The 19,707-nt window shown below is 39.5% G+C and overlaps 1 protein-coding gene across 4 annotated transcripts; it reads left to right on the top strand.

The window, feature by feature from the left end:
• The first annotated feature begins 6,732 nt into the window (after positions 1-6,732).
• adpgk (ADP-dependent glucokinase) lies at positions 6,733-19,185 on the top strand. Of its 4 annotated transcripts, none has more exons than XM_064930521.1 (8): positions 6,733-6,791; positions 8,737-8,962; positions 9,095-9,320; positions 10,384-10,446; positions 10,677-10,797; positions 10,985-11,181; positions 11,287-11,385; positions 11,631-19,185. In XM_064930521.1, the coding sequence occupies exons 2-8, from the start codon at positions 8,751-8,753 to the stop codon at positions 12,195-12,197; spliced, it is 1,485 nt and encodes a 494-aa protein (XP_064786593.1). In that variant the 5' UTR covers positions 6,733-6,791; positions 8,737-8,750; the 3' UTR covers positions 12,198-19,185. The 4 variants fall into 4 exon arrangements, with proteins under 4 accessions (XP_064786593.1, XP_064786591.1, XP_064786594.1 ...); XM_064930519.1 differs by lacking the exon at positions 6,733-6,791 and adding an exon at positions 6,834-7,086; XM_064930522.1 differs by lacking the exon at positions 6,733-6,791 and adding an exon at positions 6,834-7,086 and having other exon boundaries at positions 11,634-19,185.
• Positions 19,186-19,707: the final 522 nt, after the last annotated feature.

Genomic DNA, 19,707 nt, shown 5'->3' on the forward strand with positions numbered 1-19,707 from the left:
ATACCTTAATAGAAAATGACTCAAGTAAAAGTGAAAGTCACCCAGTAAAGTATTGCTTGAGTAAAAGTCTAAAAGTATTTTGTTTTAAATATACTTAAGTATCAAAAGAAAGTATAAATCATTTCTTATCCTTATATTAAGCAAACCAGATGGCACAATGTTCTTGTTTTTTAGATTTACCAATAGACAGGGGCACACTCCAGCACATCATTTACAAACTAAGCATTTGTGTTTAGTGAGTCTGCCAGATTAGAGGGAGTAAGGATGATCAGGGATGCTCTCTTCATAAGTGTGTGAATTTAATCATTTGCCTGTCCTGTTAAGCACTCAAAATGTAAGGAGTAGTTTTGGGTGTCAGGAAAAATGTATGGAGTAAAAAGTACAATATTTTCTTTAGTAATGTAGTAGAGTCAAAGTAAAAGTTGTCAAAAATATAAATAGTAAAGTATAGATACACCAAAAAACAACATAAGTAGTACTTTAAAGTATTTTTACTTAAGTACTTTATACCACTGTAAATGAGGTGGTGTTTTTGGTGTAACAGTGATGCGGTACGGACCTCAATTTGGCCTCCGCGTGCCTCCAGAGTCTCCGCAATTGGTCACACATCCATACGGCGTCTCTGACCACAGTTTTTGCATCAAGCATAAATTGGCTCTCATGCCTTCCTTGCACATTTTTTGGTGATGCAGAAACGAGAGACCACATGTGTGCCTGTTTTATGAAAATATGGGAATATTTGCCCAAATATGGGAATATTTGATCAACATTTCTATTTGGTTTCAGGGAATGTCAAACAGTTAGGATGGGAGCCTTTTAAAATGGGATTGAGTGAATTCGTAGCAGCAAATATGTTTAATGAACAACTAATGAGCATGGAAAGCCTCACAAGTTTGACGAAATTAACTTATATCTCTCAGTGTAGCTCTTGATCAGAACCATGCTTTTTGTACGTTGTCAGGAGGCCTAACTGTCCTCCCCAAGTGTAGCTTGGAATTTAGCCTGAAAGGATAAGAGAAAAAATGGTTGGTGATGACATTGACATTGGCTTACTTCTCATCTTGCGTTGCACAGAATATCAGATCTCAACAATGATTTGAGAAGTGTTTAACATCACCAGTACCGCATCTTTATGATATATGTGTTTTCATAAGTGCAACATGAATGCAAGAGACAGGTTGGAATATCTGACTGAAACAAGGGACAAATAAACCTTTTTTTCTAAATTGGTGGTGTTTGAATTTATTGATAAAATGCGGGACATGATTATTTGGTTGCAGGCATAAAGGGCCAAAATCTGGGACAGTCCCGCACAATCCGGGACGTGGTCACTCTACATGCAACATCTGATATTGCTCAAATTTGGAATGCAAGTAGTCAGTTGTCAGCCCTAGATACACAGACAGCATTAGTAAATCTTCATGTCTATTTGATATATAGTCCTGTAAACAGATACAATAGGTGCAAATATCAACTATGAATATTCATGATGAGTGTTCAATAGACTTTCCAAAACTTTTCAAATCAAGTTTGCTGGCATCCAAAATCCAATATGGCTGCCATAATAACATTTGTGAAGGTTAAATCACCTGTAGATATGAATTGTGTAAATGAGAAATATTTCCAGTAGTGTGTAAAACACACTATAGAGACTGTTAGTGTAAACACATTTTATTCTGAATCCAATATGGCCAACATGATTACACCCAAACACCTTTGCCTGCATATAAGTAGCCCTTGTACATTTTGTATTGTGTTATTCTGTCTTTAAAACTAAGCACATTCCTTGGGCGAATTTGAAGAGGGATGTCTGAGTATTCTGTCCTTGATTTACAACAGGGTGTGAGGTGTTAACCCCCACCAGTTCCCTCCTCCCCCCTCTGTGGGAGCCTCACAGGACAGTCATGACAGTCCCCCTCTGGTGGATTCAATCTTGGAAGGATTCTGCAAGTTGGAACCCACCACAAGAATGACCACAGGGTGTCCTGGTTTGTGGATCATCATGAGAGTCCCCCTCTGATGGTTTAACCTGGTAGGATTTCTGCAAGCTGTAGACCCCCACAAGAATGGCCATGGGATGTCCTGGTTGTGGATCATCGTTCTGGATCCGTCATCCGGTTGTCCAGGTTGGTGGATCTAGGCAGTAACTTAGACAGACGTTAATAATGCACAACACTCACGCAATACATCATTACATTCCTCCCCCAAATGAGCAGCGTTGTGGCACTAACTGGTGGTCTTATCACTTCCTAAGTGTAAAAAAAACAAGAAAAAAATATATAAAAAATATAGTTACTACACCTTAATCATCTCTTCTATATACGTCCACAGTCTTGGCTGAATGACTCTATCATGGCATTTTGTATATCTAGGGCGATCCTAATTAGCAGTGTGTTGCTTAGGGCACTATCCTAAGTTGATAACTACATGATAAGTCTACAGCTGTAATGCACTATCTTCGTACAGTCTTCAAGGATGACCTATGGACCTCTGGGGAGAAACTGGCGATTAATATAGCTGTAGTCAAAGCCTTCAGGGTCTATTATCAACTCCCAAAACTGTTATTTTGCTCAGACCTTTAAGTGATCCTAGTATATATCCTCATTAAATGTTACATTGGGCATGTGTGTTTATGCTTGCACAAGCGCACATGTCAAGGGCAAGAAAACCAAGTATCCTGGAAGGCTGCAACCTGGGCAGAAATTCCATGTCAATGACTGTGTGTCAGTAAGAATCGGTGCTGACCTCAAGCCTTATGCCAAGGGGACCTGTAGTGGTTTTACTACTAGTCAATGTGTCTTACACCACTGTAGTGGCAATAGGTATGAAGGAGTCTATTTCATAGCTATGCTATCCCCGGAGGAGCTAACCTCATGACGGAAGTACTCTATAAACACTGAACCAGTCGTACGCGGTGTGATCACGGTTCATGACTTCTAATAACTTTCCTCCTGAATGGAGGATTCTATTTATTAGCAGCATGTGTGTTAACCATCAGAAGAGTGTTTTGGAGATCCACGTGTTGCAATCTCTGGGCTCTACAGACAATTCCTTTCGACCTAAGGTATTTCTGTTATGTTTTAATGATTTCTAAAAATCGGTTTTGTCATTATGGAGTATTGTGTGTAGATTGATGAAGAAAAAAATGAATTTACCCATTTTAGAATATGGCTGTAACTTAACAAAATGGTGAAAAGGTCAAAGGGTCTGAATACTTTCCGAAGGCACTATACACACATACATACACACATACATACATACATACATACATACATACATACATACATACATACATACATACATACATACATACATACATACATACATACATACATACATACATACATACATACATACATACATACATACATACATACATACATACATACATACATACATACATACATACATACATACATACATACATACATACATACATACATACATACATACATACATACATACATACATACATACATACATACATACATACATACATACATACATACATACATACATACATACATACATACATACATACATACATACATACATACATACATACATACATACATACATACATACATACATACATACATACATACATACATACATACATACATACATACATACATACATACATACATACATACATACATACATACATACATACATACATACATACATACATACATACATACATACATACATACATACATACATACATACATACATACATACATACATACATACATACATACATACATACATACATACATACATACATACATACATACATACATACATACATACATACATACATACATACATACATACATACATACATACATACATACATACATACATACATACATACATACATACATACATACATACATACATACATACATACATACATACATACATACATACATACATACATACATACATACATACATACATACATACATACATACATACATACATACATACATACATACATACATACATACATACATACATACATACGTACGTACGTACGTACGTACATACGTACGTACATACGTACGTACGTACGTACGTACGTACGTACATACATACATACGTACGTACGTACGTACGTACGTACGTACGTACGTACGTACGTACGTACGTACGTACGTACGTACGTACGTACGTACGTACGTACGTACGTACGTACATACGTACGTACGTACGTACATACGTACGTACGTACGTACGTACGTACGTACGTACGTACGTACATACGTACGTACGTACGTACGTACGTACGTACGTACGTACGTACGTACGTACGTACGTACGTACGTACGTACGTACGTACGTACATACGTACGTACGTACGTACGTACGTACGTACGTACGTACGTACGTACGTACGTACGTACGTACATACATACGTACGTACGTACGTACGTACGTACGTACATACGTACGTACGTACGTACGTACGTACGTACGTACGTACGTACATGCGTACGTACGTACGTACGTACGTACGTACGTACGTACGTACGTACGTACGTACGTACGTACGTACATACGTACGTACGTACGTACGTACGTACGTACGTACGTACGTACGTACGTACGTACGTACGTACGTACATACGTACGTACGTACGTACGTACGTACGTACGTACGTACGTACGTACGTACGTACGTACGTACGTACGTACGTACGTACGTACGTACGTACATACGTACGTACATACATACGTACGTACGTACGTACATACATACATACACGTACGTACGTACGTACGTACGTACGTACGTACGTACGTACGTACGTACGTACGTACGTACGTACGTACGTACGTACGTACGTACATACGTACATACATACATACGTACGTACGTACGTACGTACGTACGTACATACGTACGTACGTACGTACGTACGTACATACGTACGTACGTACATACATACATACATACATACGTACATACGTACGTACGTACATACATACGTACGTACGTACGTACGTACGTACATACATACATACATACGTACATACGTACGTACATACATACATACATACATACATACATACATACATACATACATACATACATACGTACATACATACATACATACATACATACATACATACATACATACATACATACATACATACATACATACATACATACATACATACATACATACATACATACATACATACATACATACATACATACATACATACATACATACATACATACATACATACATACATACATACATACATACATACATACATACATACATACATACATACATACATACATACATACATACATACATACATACATACATACATACATACATACATACATACATACATACATACATACATACATACATACATACATACATACATACATACATACATACATACATACATACATACATACATACATACATACATACATACATACATACATACATACATACATACATACATACATACATACATACATACATACATACGTCTCTCACTATCCGGATTCCTTTGGATGTCCCTACCCTGAACCCTAGCCCTTACCTAACATTAAACTTAACTCTTACCTTAACCATTTTACATCTCTACTTGATTGAGGTAGGGACATCCCAAGGATTCCGGATAGCAGGAACCCTCTGGGAAATTCTATGAACTCCTCTATTTGAGTGAAAGTCATTGACATCACTCTTATTGGTTGTCTGTCGTACTGGGAATTGGTAACAACACAGTCTGCGAGATAACATACCATCCCATGAGGTGTTGAGGGAAAGACAGATTCCCTATAGAATGGCCGTGATAACCAGAAATACACAAGCCGTAGGCTACACAATAGCTCAATGTGACTACATTGGAATGTTGACTTGCACTGGAAAAACTGTATGTTTCTAACATTTATGGTTGAGATTTAAATAATATAAATATAAACGATGCACCTTATGACTTATTAACTTGCATATGTTATTAAAGCATTGGTATGACGACATGTTGCTAACACGTTCATTCGTAGGGAATTTGATTCACGCAGGCGTCATGCAGAAGTTAGTAAGGCATTGGTATCACGTCAGTCAGATGTTCCCTGGTAGGCGACAGCCACATGGTGGTACTGTTGCCTAGGTTTATATTTGGCCTTCATCACCACTCAAACAGAACAGTTTTTCAAGGTCCAGAGAGAGACATCCACAGGAGCTCGGCCATCCACACAAAAATATGTGCATGCTGTGAGAAATGTTATATGATGTCACAATCAGAACGATTGGGAAGATTTTTACATGACAAACTTCACTGCACTGATAGAGCCGAAATCACAGAAGATAGATGTGGTAGTTGCAGCAGCAGAAAAATATTTGGGTGTGAGAAACTTTTGTGCAGAATATCTATAGGAAGTTTTGAGATAAGGAGTTCCATCCTTCCAGGCCATTGGCCTGGTGTTGGATTGTTTAGGGCCAAGAAATGGGATAAGGTGGTTGGTTTGGGGGGGGGATAGTAGGGGAGCAACTTTCACTGGTGACGGGAGAAGACATGCCCCCCCCGCCACACATTCTGAAATTGCAGATTTATCATTGTAATGTGATACAAAACTACGCAAAGGTGTGCTTTAGGACCATGCGGATACCTCCAAGCGTTGGGGTAGGCTGTGTGGAGTGTTTATCCGACTGGATAAAAATAATAATAATAATAATGTTATGTCCCCTCCACTACTAAAACCAAAGTTGCACCCCTGGTGGATGGTGTACAGGTGCAGGGTTAGATGGTGGTGCAATGTAAGTTTTTCCCATTCCCCTTTATTTGTTGGTTTCGTCACAATGTGGAATTCACATTCAGAACTGAGAAATGCAGCAATATTGCAAAAAGCGTCTAGGTCGGCCGGAAATTCACAAGAAGAAGCCGAAACAAGGGAGGTTTAACTTACCCCACTCTCCCCTACTGCTCTGCCCTTGAGTTCAGACGTGGCGCCGGGTCTGAACTGTCTTTATACCTCAGAGGTCTGAACACCAAGTTCCAGGATATCATCATCTACACTACAGACAGACCCTAATTTCAACCCAATTTATCCTGGTTCGTAACATTTTTTCCCCCCAGCCAGGCCTATAGTTGTTTCAAGCTATTAAGATAAGTCAGCTATCCGGGTAGCTACCAACCATGTTTTTGATTGGGTCTGTCTTAAAAGTTGTCAAGCAAGCTGGCTAAATTAGCTAGCTAGCTAACAAATATATTTGATTGGATGCTGACAGTGCTAGCTAGCAAACTAGTAATGTTTGAATGGAGATAACGCAAGTTTGACAGTGGTTGTCAGTATGATGGGTATAACGTCAAACCGTGGAGGCATTACGTTAGCTTACTAGAAACATTTTTTGTAGCTTTTTTAGCTCCATTGGAGTGCGTGAGCTAACCAGCTCAGCAACGGTAACGTTAGACCCAGAGCTATCCGATCAAGCTAGCTAACATTTGATACTCGTCAAAAACTTCATTGGTAACTAGCTAGACGTTCGTCCTAATTATTACCTCTTTTTCCATACTAGCCATGTCTGAAAGTGATTTACGAATGGATAACTAAAGTTAGCTAGCTACTAATAATATGGAAGTTAATGCAACGATGACACATCACCCTGTTTAACTTTGATGCTACCAGCTAGCTACCATGATTCAGCCTGTTAACCTTGATAGCTGTAAAGTCATTTCGCACATCAGCTAGCTAGTTAATTTGTCACTATGTGAGAGTCTTGTGCGTATCCATTGCAATTCCACTGCTTATTACATTTTCAGACAGCTTTATTTTCGCGCACACAAAAAAATAGCAGGTTGTTAAATTTACAATATGTAACTTTTTGGGCGACCCGATCAAATTCGAATAGAAATGGGAGTAATAGAGCTGTAATTCTCATTGAAAGTACGTCTAAGATGCGTCAGATCTGTATTATGTGCACTATTCTATGCTTCCAGTTCGTAAGTTTAGTTTTTGCGTCTTACTTTTGTACACCAGCTTCAAACCGCAGAAAATACAATATTTTTGGTTATTGAAAATATTTCACAGCAGTTTATATGGTACAATGATTTTCTAAAATATACTTGCTTTGTCAAGAACTTAAATTAGGCGAACTATTAGAATCTTCGGAACCAGGAAATGGCAGCGAAATTTGTCTCGTTGGTCCATTCTTGATATAGAGACCCAAAATGTTTTTTCATGTCAGCAATCAAATTTAAGATGTATAACTTTCAAAATACAGAAATACTGCAGGTATTATGCATTTTGCTGCCAACATACTGACTCATCTCTAGCCACTTTAATAATGAAAAATGTATGTAATAAATGTATCACTAGCCACTTTATATAATGTTTACACACCCTACATTACTCATCTCATATGTATATACTGTACTCTATACCATCTACTGCATCTTGCCTATGCCGTTCGGCCATCGCTCATTCATATATTTTTATGTACATATTCTTATTCATTCCTTTACACTTGTGTGTGTGTATAAGGTAGTTGTTGTTAGATTACTTGTTAGATATTACTGCAGGGTCGGAACTAGAAGCACAAGCATTTCGCAACACTCGCATTAACATCTGCTGACCATGTTTATGTGACAAATAAAATTTGATTTGATTTACAATGCAAAACTTGGGATGGGAATACTTGTGTACATTTAGCAAGTATCATTACAGTAGTATTATGCATGTGTGTGTTTGCACTCATATTTCAGAAGTCTGAGAAAACATGTGGCGGAAGGCTGCGGGAGCTGCCCTGTTGGCCTTGGCCGTTGGATACTTCTACCACACTAACCCTGAGCTGCCTGAACAAGTTCTCCAGTACTTGTCCCTGCCTCATCCATCCACTCAGGGCGACCCAACCTTGGAGCAGGTTATCTCCACTGCCTGGGAGACCCTAATAACGGCCCCCTCCAGTCAGTGGGGCAGAGTGGCAGTAGGGTGAGTTTCAGAGACAACTAAGCATTCATGGTGTCATGATTTAGAGTTTGCTGTTTTGGTTTTCATCATTCCCAAGTGAAATGGTAGTGCGTATTCGGCGTGTTTACTTTTTCTCTGGCTTCCTCCATTTAGGGTGAATGCATGTGTGGATGTTGTGGTGTCGGGGATAGGGCTGCTACAGGCTTTGGCTGTGGATCCTGGGTTGGGTCGTGACCATGAAGTGTTGCACTCTAAAGAGGACCTGAAAGAGGCTTTCATCCACTACATGGAGAGGGGGTCCGCGGCGGAGCGTTTCTTCACCGACAAAGAGGTCTTCCAGAGGATTGCACGGGCCGCTGCAGAGTACCCTGGTGCTCAGGCAAGTTAACAGTGTTTATCCCCATTTTTATATCAGGGTTTTGAAAGCTATGATCCTGAAACCAGGTTATATAAGTTATTTTCTTCACAAATCAATGGGTACATATCATTAACTTATGAGTCCAAAAATGGATATAGCAACTGCTGATTGCCCCTTTTTTAAATGGACCTAATCACTGATCTGACATGACAGGATTGTCGGAATCCCTGTTTTTGATGGTTATTCATCAACTATGAGAGCTGAACAGTGTTTGTGAATTTCAGTTGGCCACAATAACAGGAAACTGTTAGATAGCATACACTTCACATCTAATCTTGATCAAGCCTTATCCTGTACCTAAATGAGTGAAACTAAAATATCAGCAGTATAAGCAAAACAGTATCACAAGGATTTCCTATGGTCAGATCAGCAATATATCACCCAACCCTTAGTTTGGTTTCACACTCTCATGGTCTATACATCAGATAGTTAACACTAACAGAAACCAACTTAGCCTAATTCAAGTTTTTGTATCCACTTGAAATGCATCATCCTTTCTGTACTTGAGGCAATCATCACCAATCCAAACATGATTGAATAGGTGAAGGGGCAGTAGGTAGTCAAGAGGTTAGAGAGTGGGGACAAGTAGCCGGAAGATTACTGGGTCAAATCCTGAACCAGGCAATACAACATGGAAGAGAAACTGGTTGGAAGCAAAGCAGACAAAGGAATTATGTCTCCACAGACAGACTGATAAAGTTGTAGGTCTATTTGAAAAAATCCATTCAAGCTCACCCTGAAAGTTTGATATATATAACATGTATTTTTGGCATCTGTAATTGGCTTCACCCCCCTGAAGACGAAGCACTTTTCCTTTTGAATAAAGGTTCCATCCAGAGAGGTTTGAGTGTCTGTGTCAAATTTAATTCTACGTGATCAACGGTAATTAATAATTTCACTGCTGGGCTATCCCTTGGTGCAATTGTGATTATTATGATGGAATTTTCTATCAGACTCACTGATAAACCTCAACTCATTTTTTATCTCTTTCTCTCTCTTTCCCTCGCTCTCTGTCACTAATTAGCTATATGTTGGAGGAAATGCTGCTCTCATTGGACAGAAACTTGCCACATACCCTCAGCTGATGGTAGGTTAGCACTTTTAATCTCAAGCTCCTCACTAGAATGCATACATTTTGTACCATTTCTACTGTTCAGCCACTGTTGAATGGTTATCTGCACAGGGTTGTGTTTTTTTGGCACTGAGAAACTGTGGCAGTTTGTTTAAAAGGAACTGAGGACATTGCTTAACTTTGAAATGTCCCCTACGTCTATATTACTGAAGTCAGTGACGGTGGATGATTCTGCCTTTTAATAGGTTCTGCTATGTGGGCCTGTTGGGCCTAAACTACATGAGATGCTGGACGAGCAAATCGTTGTACCCCCCGAATCCTTGCAGGAGACTGATGAATATCACCTAATTCTGGAGTACAAAGCAGGTAAGGACCAAAGGCAACCTGAATGACAACTAAAAATAGGTTTCACAAGCTTTTAATAGCTAGGTGATTAATGGAAACACATTCCTTATTTGTATTTCTTTACCTCTGGTAGCCTAACTACACTGTTGGCCACTATCAAAATATTTGTAGAAAATGCATAAGTCTGTCCTTTTGCCTCTCTATCTAGGGGAGCAGTGGGGTGCGACACGGGCTCCCCAAGCCAACCGCTTCATCTTCTCCCATGACGTGTCCAATGGGGAGATGAGAGCACTGGAGATGTTCGTGGCCAGCCTGGATGAGTTCCAGCCAGACCTGGTGGTCCTGTCCGGTCTGCACATGATGGAGGGCCAGGGGAGGCAGATGTGGGAGCAAAGGCTCAAAGAGGTCCATAGCAAAGCACAAACAACAGCACAATAGTATATCGCATTTAGGGTTCTCGCCAGAGTTTTGTTAAACTTAGACTGAGATGGTTTGCTTGAACCTTTTCAGGCAGTGGCGGCCATTTCTGACGTCCGCAATGCGGTCCCCGTCCACCTGGAGCTAGCAAGCATGACTGACAAAGACTACATGAACAGCATCATGCAAGAGGTAAAGGTGTAGGTTTAACAGTATCTAAAATACAAGTTTGGCAGATCTTAATATTATTTATCTTTGTATAATTTAAAAAGTAGTCTGGTTAAAATCGGGATTTCTATCAAAATTGATCATATTTGGACGTTGTGATGTCGTCAAAATAGGCAATGTCAATTTAAAGTGGATTATAGCGTTGCGTAATAAAGTAATGTATTGGAGCTGATGCATACAATAAACTATTTGGTGTTGTGTTCTGTTAGCAGGTCATGCCCATAGTGACATCCATCGGGCTGAATGAGCAGGAGCTACTTTTCCTCTCCCAGGCTGGCACAGGGCCTCACGCTGAGCTGGCCTCCTGGGGGGGCATACCGGATGTAGGCCGCGTCAGTGACATCCTCCTGTGGGTCCTTGAGCAGCATGGACGCAGTGACCCAGAGTCGGAGGCTGACCTCACGCGTATCCACTTTCACACTCTGGCGTACCATGTCCTTGCCACTGTGGACGGGCACTGGGCCAACCAGGTGGCCGCCGTGGCAGCAGGGGCCCGTGTGGCCAGCATCCAGGCCTGCGGCCTCCAAAGCATAGATGCCAGTAAGGTGGTCCTTAGAGCTCCGCTGGAGTTCCACAGCTCCCACGGCGAACCTAGAGAGAAGTTGTCCCTGAACCCAACTGAGCCTGTCACTGTTTGGCACCGTGGCAACGTGACCTTTCACCTTGCACCCGTGCTGGTCTGCAAGCAGCCACTCCGGACAGTAGGGCTTGGGGACGCCATCTCAGCAGAGGGGCTCGTATACTCTGAGATCAGGCCACAGCTACCATTTTTGTGAGGTCCTTTTTTGTTGCACTCTTGTTCTTTTATTGTATGGTGGTGTGCACCATATCTCCCCAACCAACCAGTAATGTCTTTACCTGTACTGTAGCTTTTTCTTGGGTTGAAATTCTGATCCTTGGTTAGCTAAGTATTTTGCACTGGCACAGTTTAAGCCATTTCTGTAACTCCAAGGAGTTGTGCTGGGTTACCTCTGATTTAATTTGCCTTGTGAAAATTCTATGTAAATGTTTGTGTACAAAGACAATGCCAAAGCTGCTTGTCAGTTTGGTTTGGAGGGGGGGAAATGGGAAAACATTCAGCGATATGGGCTCCATAAGTAGCGGTGCGATTTCAGACAGGGTTTGAGCTTTCATGCTGCACAATAGAGGAGCAACCTCCTGTGCACATATGCAGATGCTGAACAGTGCCAATGAGTGCAGCCTCTTGCATCACACTCTTTTGGAAGTTTATTTTCACATCATCTCGCTGAGTCTTAGTTCAATTTCCTTCAATAATCTTTTCTTGTTGACCCTGTTCAGAACAAGCTCCCTCATCCAAGCACTATAGTTGGGGAAAATGGGGTAAGTTGAGCCAAATGGTTAGTTGAGCCACCCCTTGTTTCTAGGAAACTATACATTTTGTGTATCATGTGACCAAATATTTAGGAAGAGGTCATAATTTCATGGAGTCTGGGAAGGAAGAAACCACATGGAAAAAGTGGTCCAAAGGGTAAAAAAAAATTTGATTTTCACTGTCAAATTCATTTCTGTTACAGGTTTCATGTTTGTATCTAAACCAAAGTAGATTGTTTTATACATCAGTTGCCGTTTCTATAAGCTGCAATATGAGGTCCTAAACCTAGCATTAAAGTGCATCCTTGTAGCTACAGTATTTGGGCTAATATAGTCAATGTTTGCCTCGAGGTCAATTGAACCAATCACTACCATACCCCATAAAAATTATGATTATTTGGTTAGTTTTATGCACAATATGCATAGTATTTTAGCAATGTGTCATGCATATGAACTCGAGTAGTGTATTTTTATTGTTACAGCGCAGACATCATGCCACGTGTGTACAAACTTAAAACAAGCAGGGGTCTAACCCCCCTTTAGCTTCTTGAGAGCAGCCAAGGAAGGGAAGAAGTCCATTCAAGCAGCAGCAGCAATGGATGAAAAAATGTACTGAATGACACTGAAGAGGTACTTTAACGTTTAACCGCGAGTAAAATACATGTTGGATTAAAAAAAAAAGACAGTCCTGATGGAAAACCACATTTCTTAGTAAACTTTCCAAATGTCGACAAAACAAAATATGTTTTTGTGTCTATAAAATGTGTTATGTGAGAAATGGTGGTGGAAAAGCTTTTATGCATAAATATTGATTTAACTATATCAATAACCACCAGGCATTATACACAAGGCTCATTCCTCTGCACAGGTGTTGCTGCTACCTGGCAGATCTGGATAGGTATTTTATATATCAGCTATATACACATGTTATAGCAATCTGTCAGTCAATGACACCGTTGATGTGGCATGCAAACATTGGTTGATGCATGCAATGTCTGAGCAGGGGAATGTGACCAAGGTCTTATCGGACGACATGGAGTCTGACTTGCTAAACATATCAAGAATCTTGCGGACCAGTTTTATGGGCTTAGTAGCCTCAAATACAGAGAACATGCCTATGATTTGGCACATCAAAACTACTTCTGTGTCCCAGACAACTGCTTAAGAAATTGAATAGTAAGTTGTGCCTAGAGACCACTTTTTGTGGACAAGTATGTTTTCAAAACGTATACTATATTTCCCTTGACATAGTGATGCTGAATGTAAAAAAGTAGTAGAATCTCACAACTACATCCCCTCATTACAATCAATACAACACCTGTGCAAACTGGGGCAGGAGCTAGAAGTTAAGACAGTTTTCTGTGGGGATTTGGTCATTTTAGTTTTCATTTGGCCAAATGAATACATTTAATCCATCAATGAAAACAGTGATGAAGCAAAAACAAATGTTATTTTGGGTTGGCGCGATAACTTATTACTTAAATTAAGGGGTAATAGTTTAGGGCTTCATTCAGGCTTAGTGTCCCCTTTTTTAATGGAGCCTTTACAAGTTTCCATGTCATGCAGATGATAGGACCTGTTGATAGGACCTGTTCAATACCCACAAAGTGCAGTAGGAAGGGTTGTGACGGACATGTCCTATGACACGCCCAGCAGACAAGGCTGGTATGGAAGATTGCTCACCAGACTGGGTTTCCCAAACTCTGCACGTTTTGGTTTTTGCTCCATCACGACACACCTGTTTCAAATAACCAACTAATCATCAAGCTTTGATCATTTGAATCAGCTGTGTCGTGTTATGAAAAAAACAAAAAGTGCACCCCTTGGGGTCCCGAAAACCGAGGTTGGGAAACGCTGCAGTAGTAACCCTTTAGCACATCTGATGAGACTATCTATTCTAGTACTTGGTTGCTGTCCTCTGGCTAGCTGTTTGCCCTGTCACTCTCTGTTTGAATACTTTGAATGCCAGTAGCACACACAAGCTGTACTCCTACAGCTGTCATGACATCCACCTAAGCCGGAAATAATATTTGGATCTCTTATCCGCAATGGCAGACGTACACAAGCATTCCAAGCCCATCTGTATCCTTGACTCACAACTGGGTCAAGCAGACTATGAGGGGTGAAGTGTGCCAATGAAATACTTCATATTATTGTGAATTGTCACTTTTTGTTCAGCTATTTTGATCAACTTTACAAGTAAACATGTAAATTATACCTGTTACACTGCAACTAATGAAGCCCCTTGTTAAAACTCCTACAAAGACAGATTGTTACTGACAGGGTGCTGTTGGACATTGCACACAGCAGACTGTGATGAAAGTCTGCAGACCCAGTATGACGAGAGTACGATTTAGTACTTTGCTGTTGTCCTCTGGCTAGCTGCTTGCTCTAGCTTCTGCCAGTCGGACTGAATGATACAATGAATAATGCAAAGATGTACTTCTATGGCTGTGTAGTCTACTCTGCTGCTGTCAGGACATCCACCTCGCAGCCGGAAAGTACTATGTTAATCTCCAGTCCACAATGGCGGACGTACACAAGCATTCCAAGCCCATCCTTGACTCACAAGTGCAGATTGTGTGGGGTCCAGCCACTATGTAAAGTCAAGCAATAGAATACTACATAATATTAATATTCAGAGTTGCTGCTTTCCCCCCCAGCTAATTTGTAAAGATTTAGGGCTGTCTTGTTTATCCTATGTAGGTCATGCCACATGGGCAATTCAACATGTTAATAATTCCTGGTAACTGATGGAGCCCATCATTTCTACGTCTTGGTATACGCCATGTTTATTGGTTTCACATCAATTGTGACCTTGAGTAATTAAGTAGAGGAAAGATCCATTTTAAAAGTATTTGAAAGCACCATCCATGCTCAAACATCACTTACCTTACTGCTATAAAGAACTGGAAAGATTTTTTTGTTGTTTTGATGCCCAAGGTACATTTTTGCTTTGTTGCTGCGAAACTGACAATTGGGATGGTACAAAACAGAGCAATCATAAGCTATGCAGAACTTATTTGTCTCGAATCTCATTGCTTTCTTAGCCTGGTGGAACCAGACAAAGCTTATGATAGCTCACATTGTTTCACTTAAATTAAACTTGAGCATAGTGGTCAGTCTGCTTCAAATAGATCCTATTAAATTACTAGAGAGCCTATGTCATGAACCCTCAAAGTTCCATAATGGTATGATAATGGCAGCCATTTTGGTCAGGGAGAAATCCAAACCACTCTAGTTGCAGGAAATCGGATCATGTTAATTGAACGCAGACGTTCCATTGACCAGAATGGCGCACAATCAACAAATCTGATCTAACAATTTGGAGATTCTTCAAATCCGTCATGATTTATGTATTTTAACAGGCCCACAATGTGCTTACTTGAGTCCGATTTTGATACATTTGGCTGTTTTTGCTGTATGTAGAGGCTGTCCCTTTTCAGGTTTAGAAGTGACTGCTAAATGCGAACTGCCGTTCAATAAACTGGTTAGCATAGAGAAATCATTGTTGGTAGTGGGTCGTTTTTAACTGTAATGCGGTTGATCTGTAACGATGACATGAACATGTGTTGGGGTTGGCATCCATACAAGCATTATATTCTGATTTTTACCTCAACATATTGTGAAATACACATAAACAATTGCCTAAATGTAGACTAATGTTGCTGGGGGTCAATGGGGAGACTTTGTTCCCCCCCCCCCCATGCGTTTCCATGGCAATTCCATTGTTTTGGTCGAGTACATTTGACCTTTATACCGCATATATTTTGAATGAATGGCAGAAGAGGCATAGGTGATGCGTTTCCTGCTTGTACCTATGCAGGAACATAAAAGGCATGCGATATCAGAAATTGTGTAATAGAATTGTCAACCTAAAATTACTGTCATAATTATACAGTTTATACAGGTTTTATTCCAATGTTCTGTATAAATAACCTCTAAAATATGTAAACCGACCATAAATGTCCACATTTTTGTTTTCTTGGAAAGCTGTGAGTGTTATTATATGAGTACTTCATATCATCAACTGATTTCAGACAGTGTATGGCTGTGGATTGACTGCATTGTTTGTTTGGAATGTTAATTAGAAAACATTTATGGAATCATTCCACTCAAACTGGTTGGCTAGCTAACAAACATACAGTGCAGATAATCTTCAAATTCATTGTTTTACACAATAGCGTATCCAGTGGTGGCTGGTGGCACTTTAAATGGGGAGGACCTGCTCATAGTAATGGCTTGAATGGAATGGTATCAATCACCAACCATCCTCCCCTCAACAGCTTCCCCTGCTCTTATCACAGCACTGGCTGAACATGGTTGACCAACTCCCTTACCAAAATGGCTGATCTTTTATACTGTCATGAGAAGGTTCATGTCCATTCTAGCATTCTAATTCCTAATTCTATCATCTGCTTGACCAAGCTAGTGCTTTATTGTATGATCATGGGAATGTGCCAGTCTTCTTTGACAGCTTTGTGTTGAAATAGTGACTGTAAATATGTATTTAGTAAGAAATTGAGTATTCCTTTTCATTGCAGTGAAAATGTTAGGTACAATGGTTTGGTAATACAGTTCGAGAGTTGCTAGGGTTTTCAGGGCATTCTTCTGAGGCTGGTGAGACATATGCCTACTTCCTTCGCTGATTTCATCTGTTGTTTTTGTTCGATAAATTCACATCCTACCGTTTCGTTGACACATCATTGAGGATGTTGCCCCTTGGATGGAGCTATGATCAAATTTGGGTGTAGCTGCCATCAACCACACCTTTATATGCATAAGTAGGTTTCACAAATTTTTGTCAGCAATATGACATCATACATATCGTGGTTACTTCCTGCTTACAGATACTACCACCAACAACAATATTCAAGGTGCAGTGGCTAGATGTAGATGCGAGCATAGGTTATTTACTACTAATTTTCCAAAGATAATTTAGTATTTACCAGGTATCATTAAAGAAGCATTCTGCCTTGTTCGTGTCTAGTTTAGTCATTTGTAGCTCTACTGAGTTTTCAGCACTTTAAAATGAGACTATTTGATGTAATTTCATATTAACACTCATGTCTTACTGTCAAGGATAGCAACAGTCATGCTAGCTCATTAGGTGGAAACACTGCAACTTAACAACTAGACCTCCTTTTGAAGGTTACTTCAACTGGCACTGGGATACCTTCAAACTAGTTTTCTAATTTCTAAGTGTCCTAGAGCAAAACAACCAACACTTCGTGAGAGTCTCACCTTTCCATAGAGTAGTCATATTAGTTTATAGGTCAAACTGTTCGGACACTACAGATGTTTGTGAGAACCGATTTTTGGTATGTTTCATGGTCTGACAAACGCTGCTGTAGCTCGGCAGATGTGGAAGGCTGTCATTGGCGTATGCGGTGGATTGAGACACAGCCCATGCAACAACAACAAAAACATCTCTAGTTTAAAACACCGATTTTGATGGGTATGTTTTTATTATGTAGATTAGATTTCCGCGGGGGCGCGGACATCGACTCTATGGGGTTAAAATGTCTATGGAAATATAGATGGAAGTAGTTTAGTGCCAAAAAAGGGGTTAAATATGGGAATGTAAAAAAATTATTATAATTTCAGATATAGGACAGACACTTTAAAACAAAGTTCCTTTTGAGTCTGAATCTGTTATTCAATGCGTTGCTACGGGCAGTAGGTAAGCAGTAAGTTTCCCCCAAAAAATACATTTGCTTTAATATATTGATACCTAAATGGGTCCTAAAATTCTATATCAGCTAACTAAATGATCCTTGGTATGACCATCTTAAACCCCCCCCCCCCCCCAGCCCTATAATTTGTAAATATTTCACAAATAAATCAGACACCATTCTCTTAAAATATAGTATTGGTTTGAAGATCAAATACAGCTTCAGTTGACTGAGCCCTTGATAATGGGGCAGTTATACACAAAATACTCCATGTATATACATTGTTTGTCGATTAGCAGAGTATGGAAATCCATTTTTCCAGTACAAGTAGCTGTGTAATATGTGGGGAAATAATCTGTGAATTTTAGAGATCAAATGTTTTTTTGTGTATCAGTGATATGCTTAGAATTTTAGTGAGAAAATCAGGAATTTGTCTTAAACTTTGTCTACAACCGTACGGTTGACTCCATAATGTTAATCATGGGCACAATCTGTTGTATGGAAATATACTGTACTCTCACCACAATCACGTGGACCTTGAACATATGAGTACAATAATTTTTATTAAAAATCTATTCTAAAATATAAAATAATTATTACTCAAGAATTGTTCAGACTTTTGTGAATTAGTGTCCATTATGCAAAGTCTTATTGGATTCCCTTTTCTTTTGTCATCTGATGTTAAGACTGGAACTCAACTGACATCTTAAGTTTGGAAATGTTTTTATATTAATAAAGTCTCCTATTTTCATGTCAATTTAGAGTTTTATTTTGTGTTAATGATCCATGTTGCTAGCCTGGAAATCCAGACTGAATTAAGCTTAGTTTCACATTTGTTTCTCTCCACTATCAGGCTCGCATTCAGGTCATCCCAAACATTGGCCCAGGTTAGATATATATTGTACTAACATTTTATTTAGAATGCAGCATTTAAAAAAAAATTTGACAATGATATTTGAAATAAATTATAATTATCAATTTGTTTGTGTTACAAATAAAATCCGGCAAACAATAGTCCTGATTTATTTCAATAGCCCTAATAAAAAGTCTCTGCTTTACGGCTATAGATTTGTTTTATTTTCAGAAAAATTCTTACACTTAGAAGAAAATGTTATAATTCGAGAATTAATTTCTTAGTATTAGTATGCCTTGTGAATTCGAGCACTGAGATCTTACCATCCTCAATTAGTAACTTGTACACAACTACGGTTTAAAAATGATGATTCACAAAATACTTACCGTAAAACTTCAATTAAATGCACACAATCTCAAATAGCTG

The sequence above is a fragment of the Oncorhynchus masou genome, chromosome 22 (assembly GCF_036934945.1).
Source record: "Oncorhynchus masou masou isolate Uvic2021 chromosome 22, UVic_Omas_1.1, whole genome shotgun sequence".
NCBI classification, from domain to species: domain Eukaryota; kingdom Metazoa; phylum Chordata; class Actinopteri; order Salmoniformes; family Salmonidae; genus Oncorhynchus; species Oncorhynchus masou.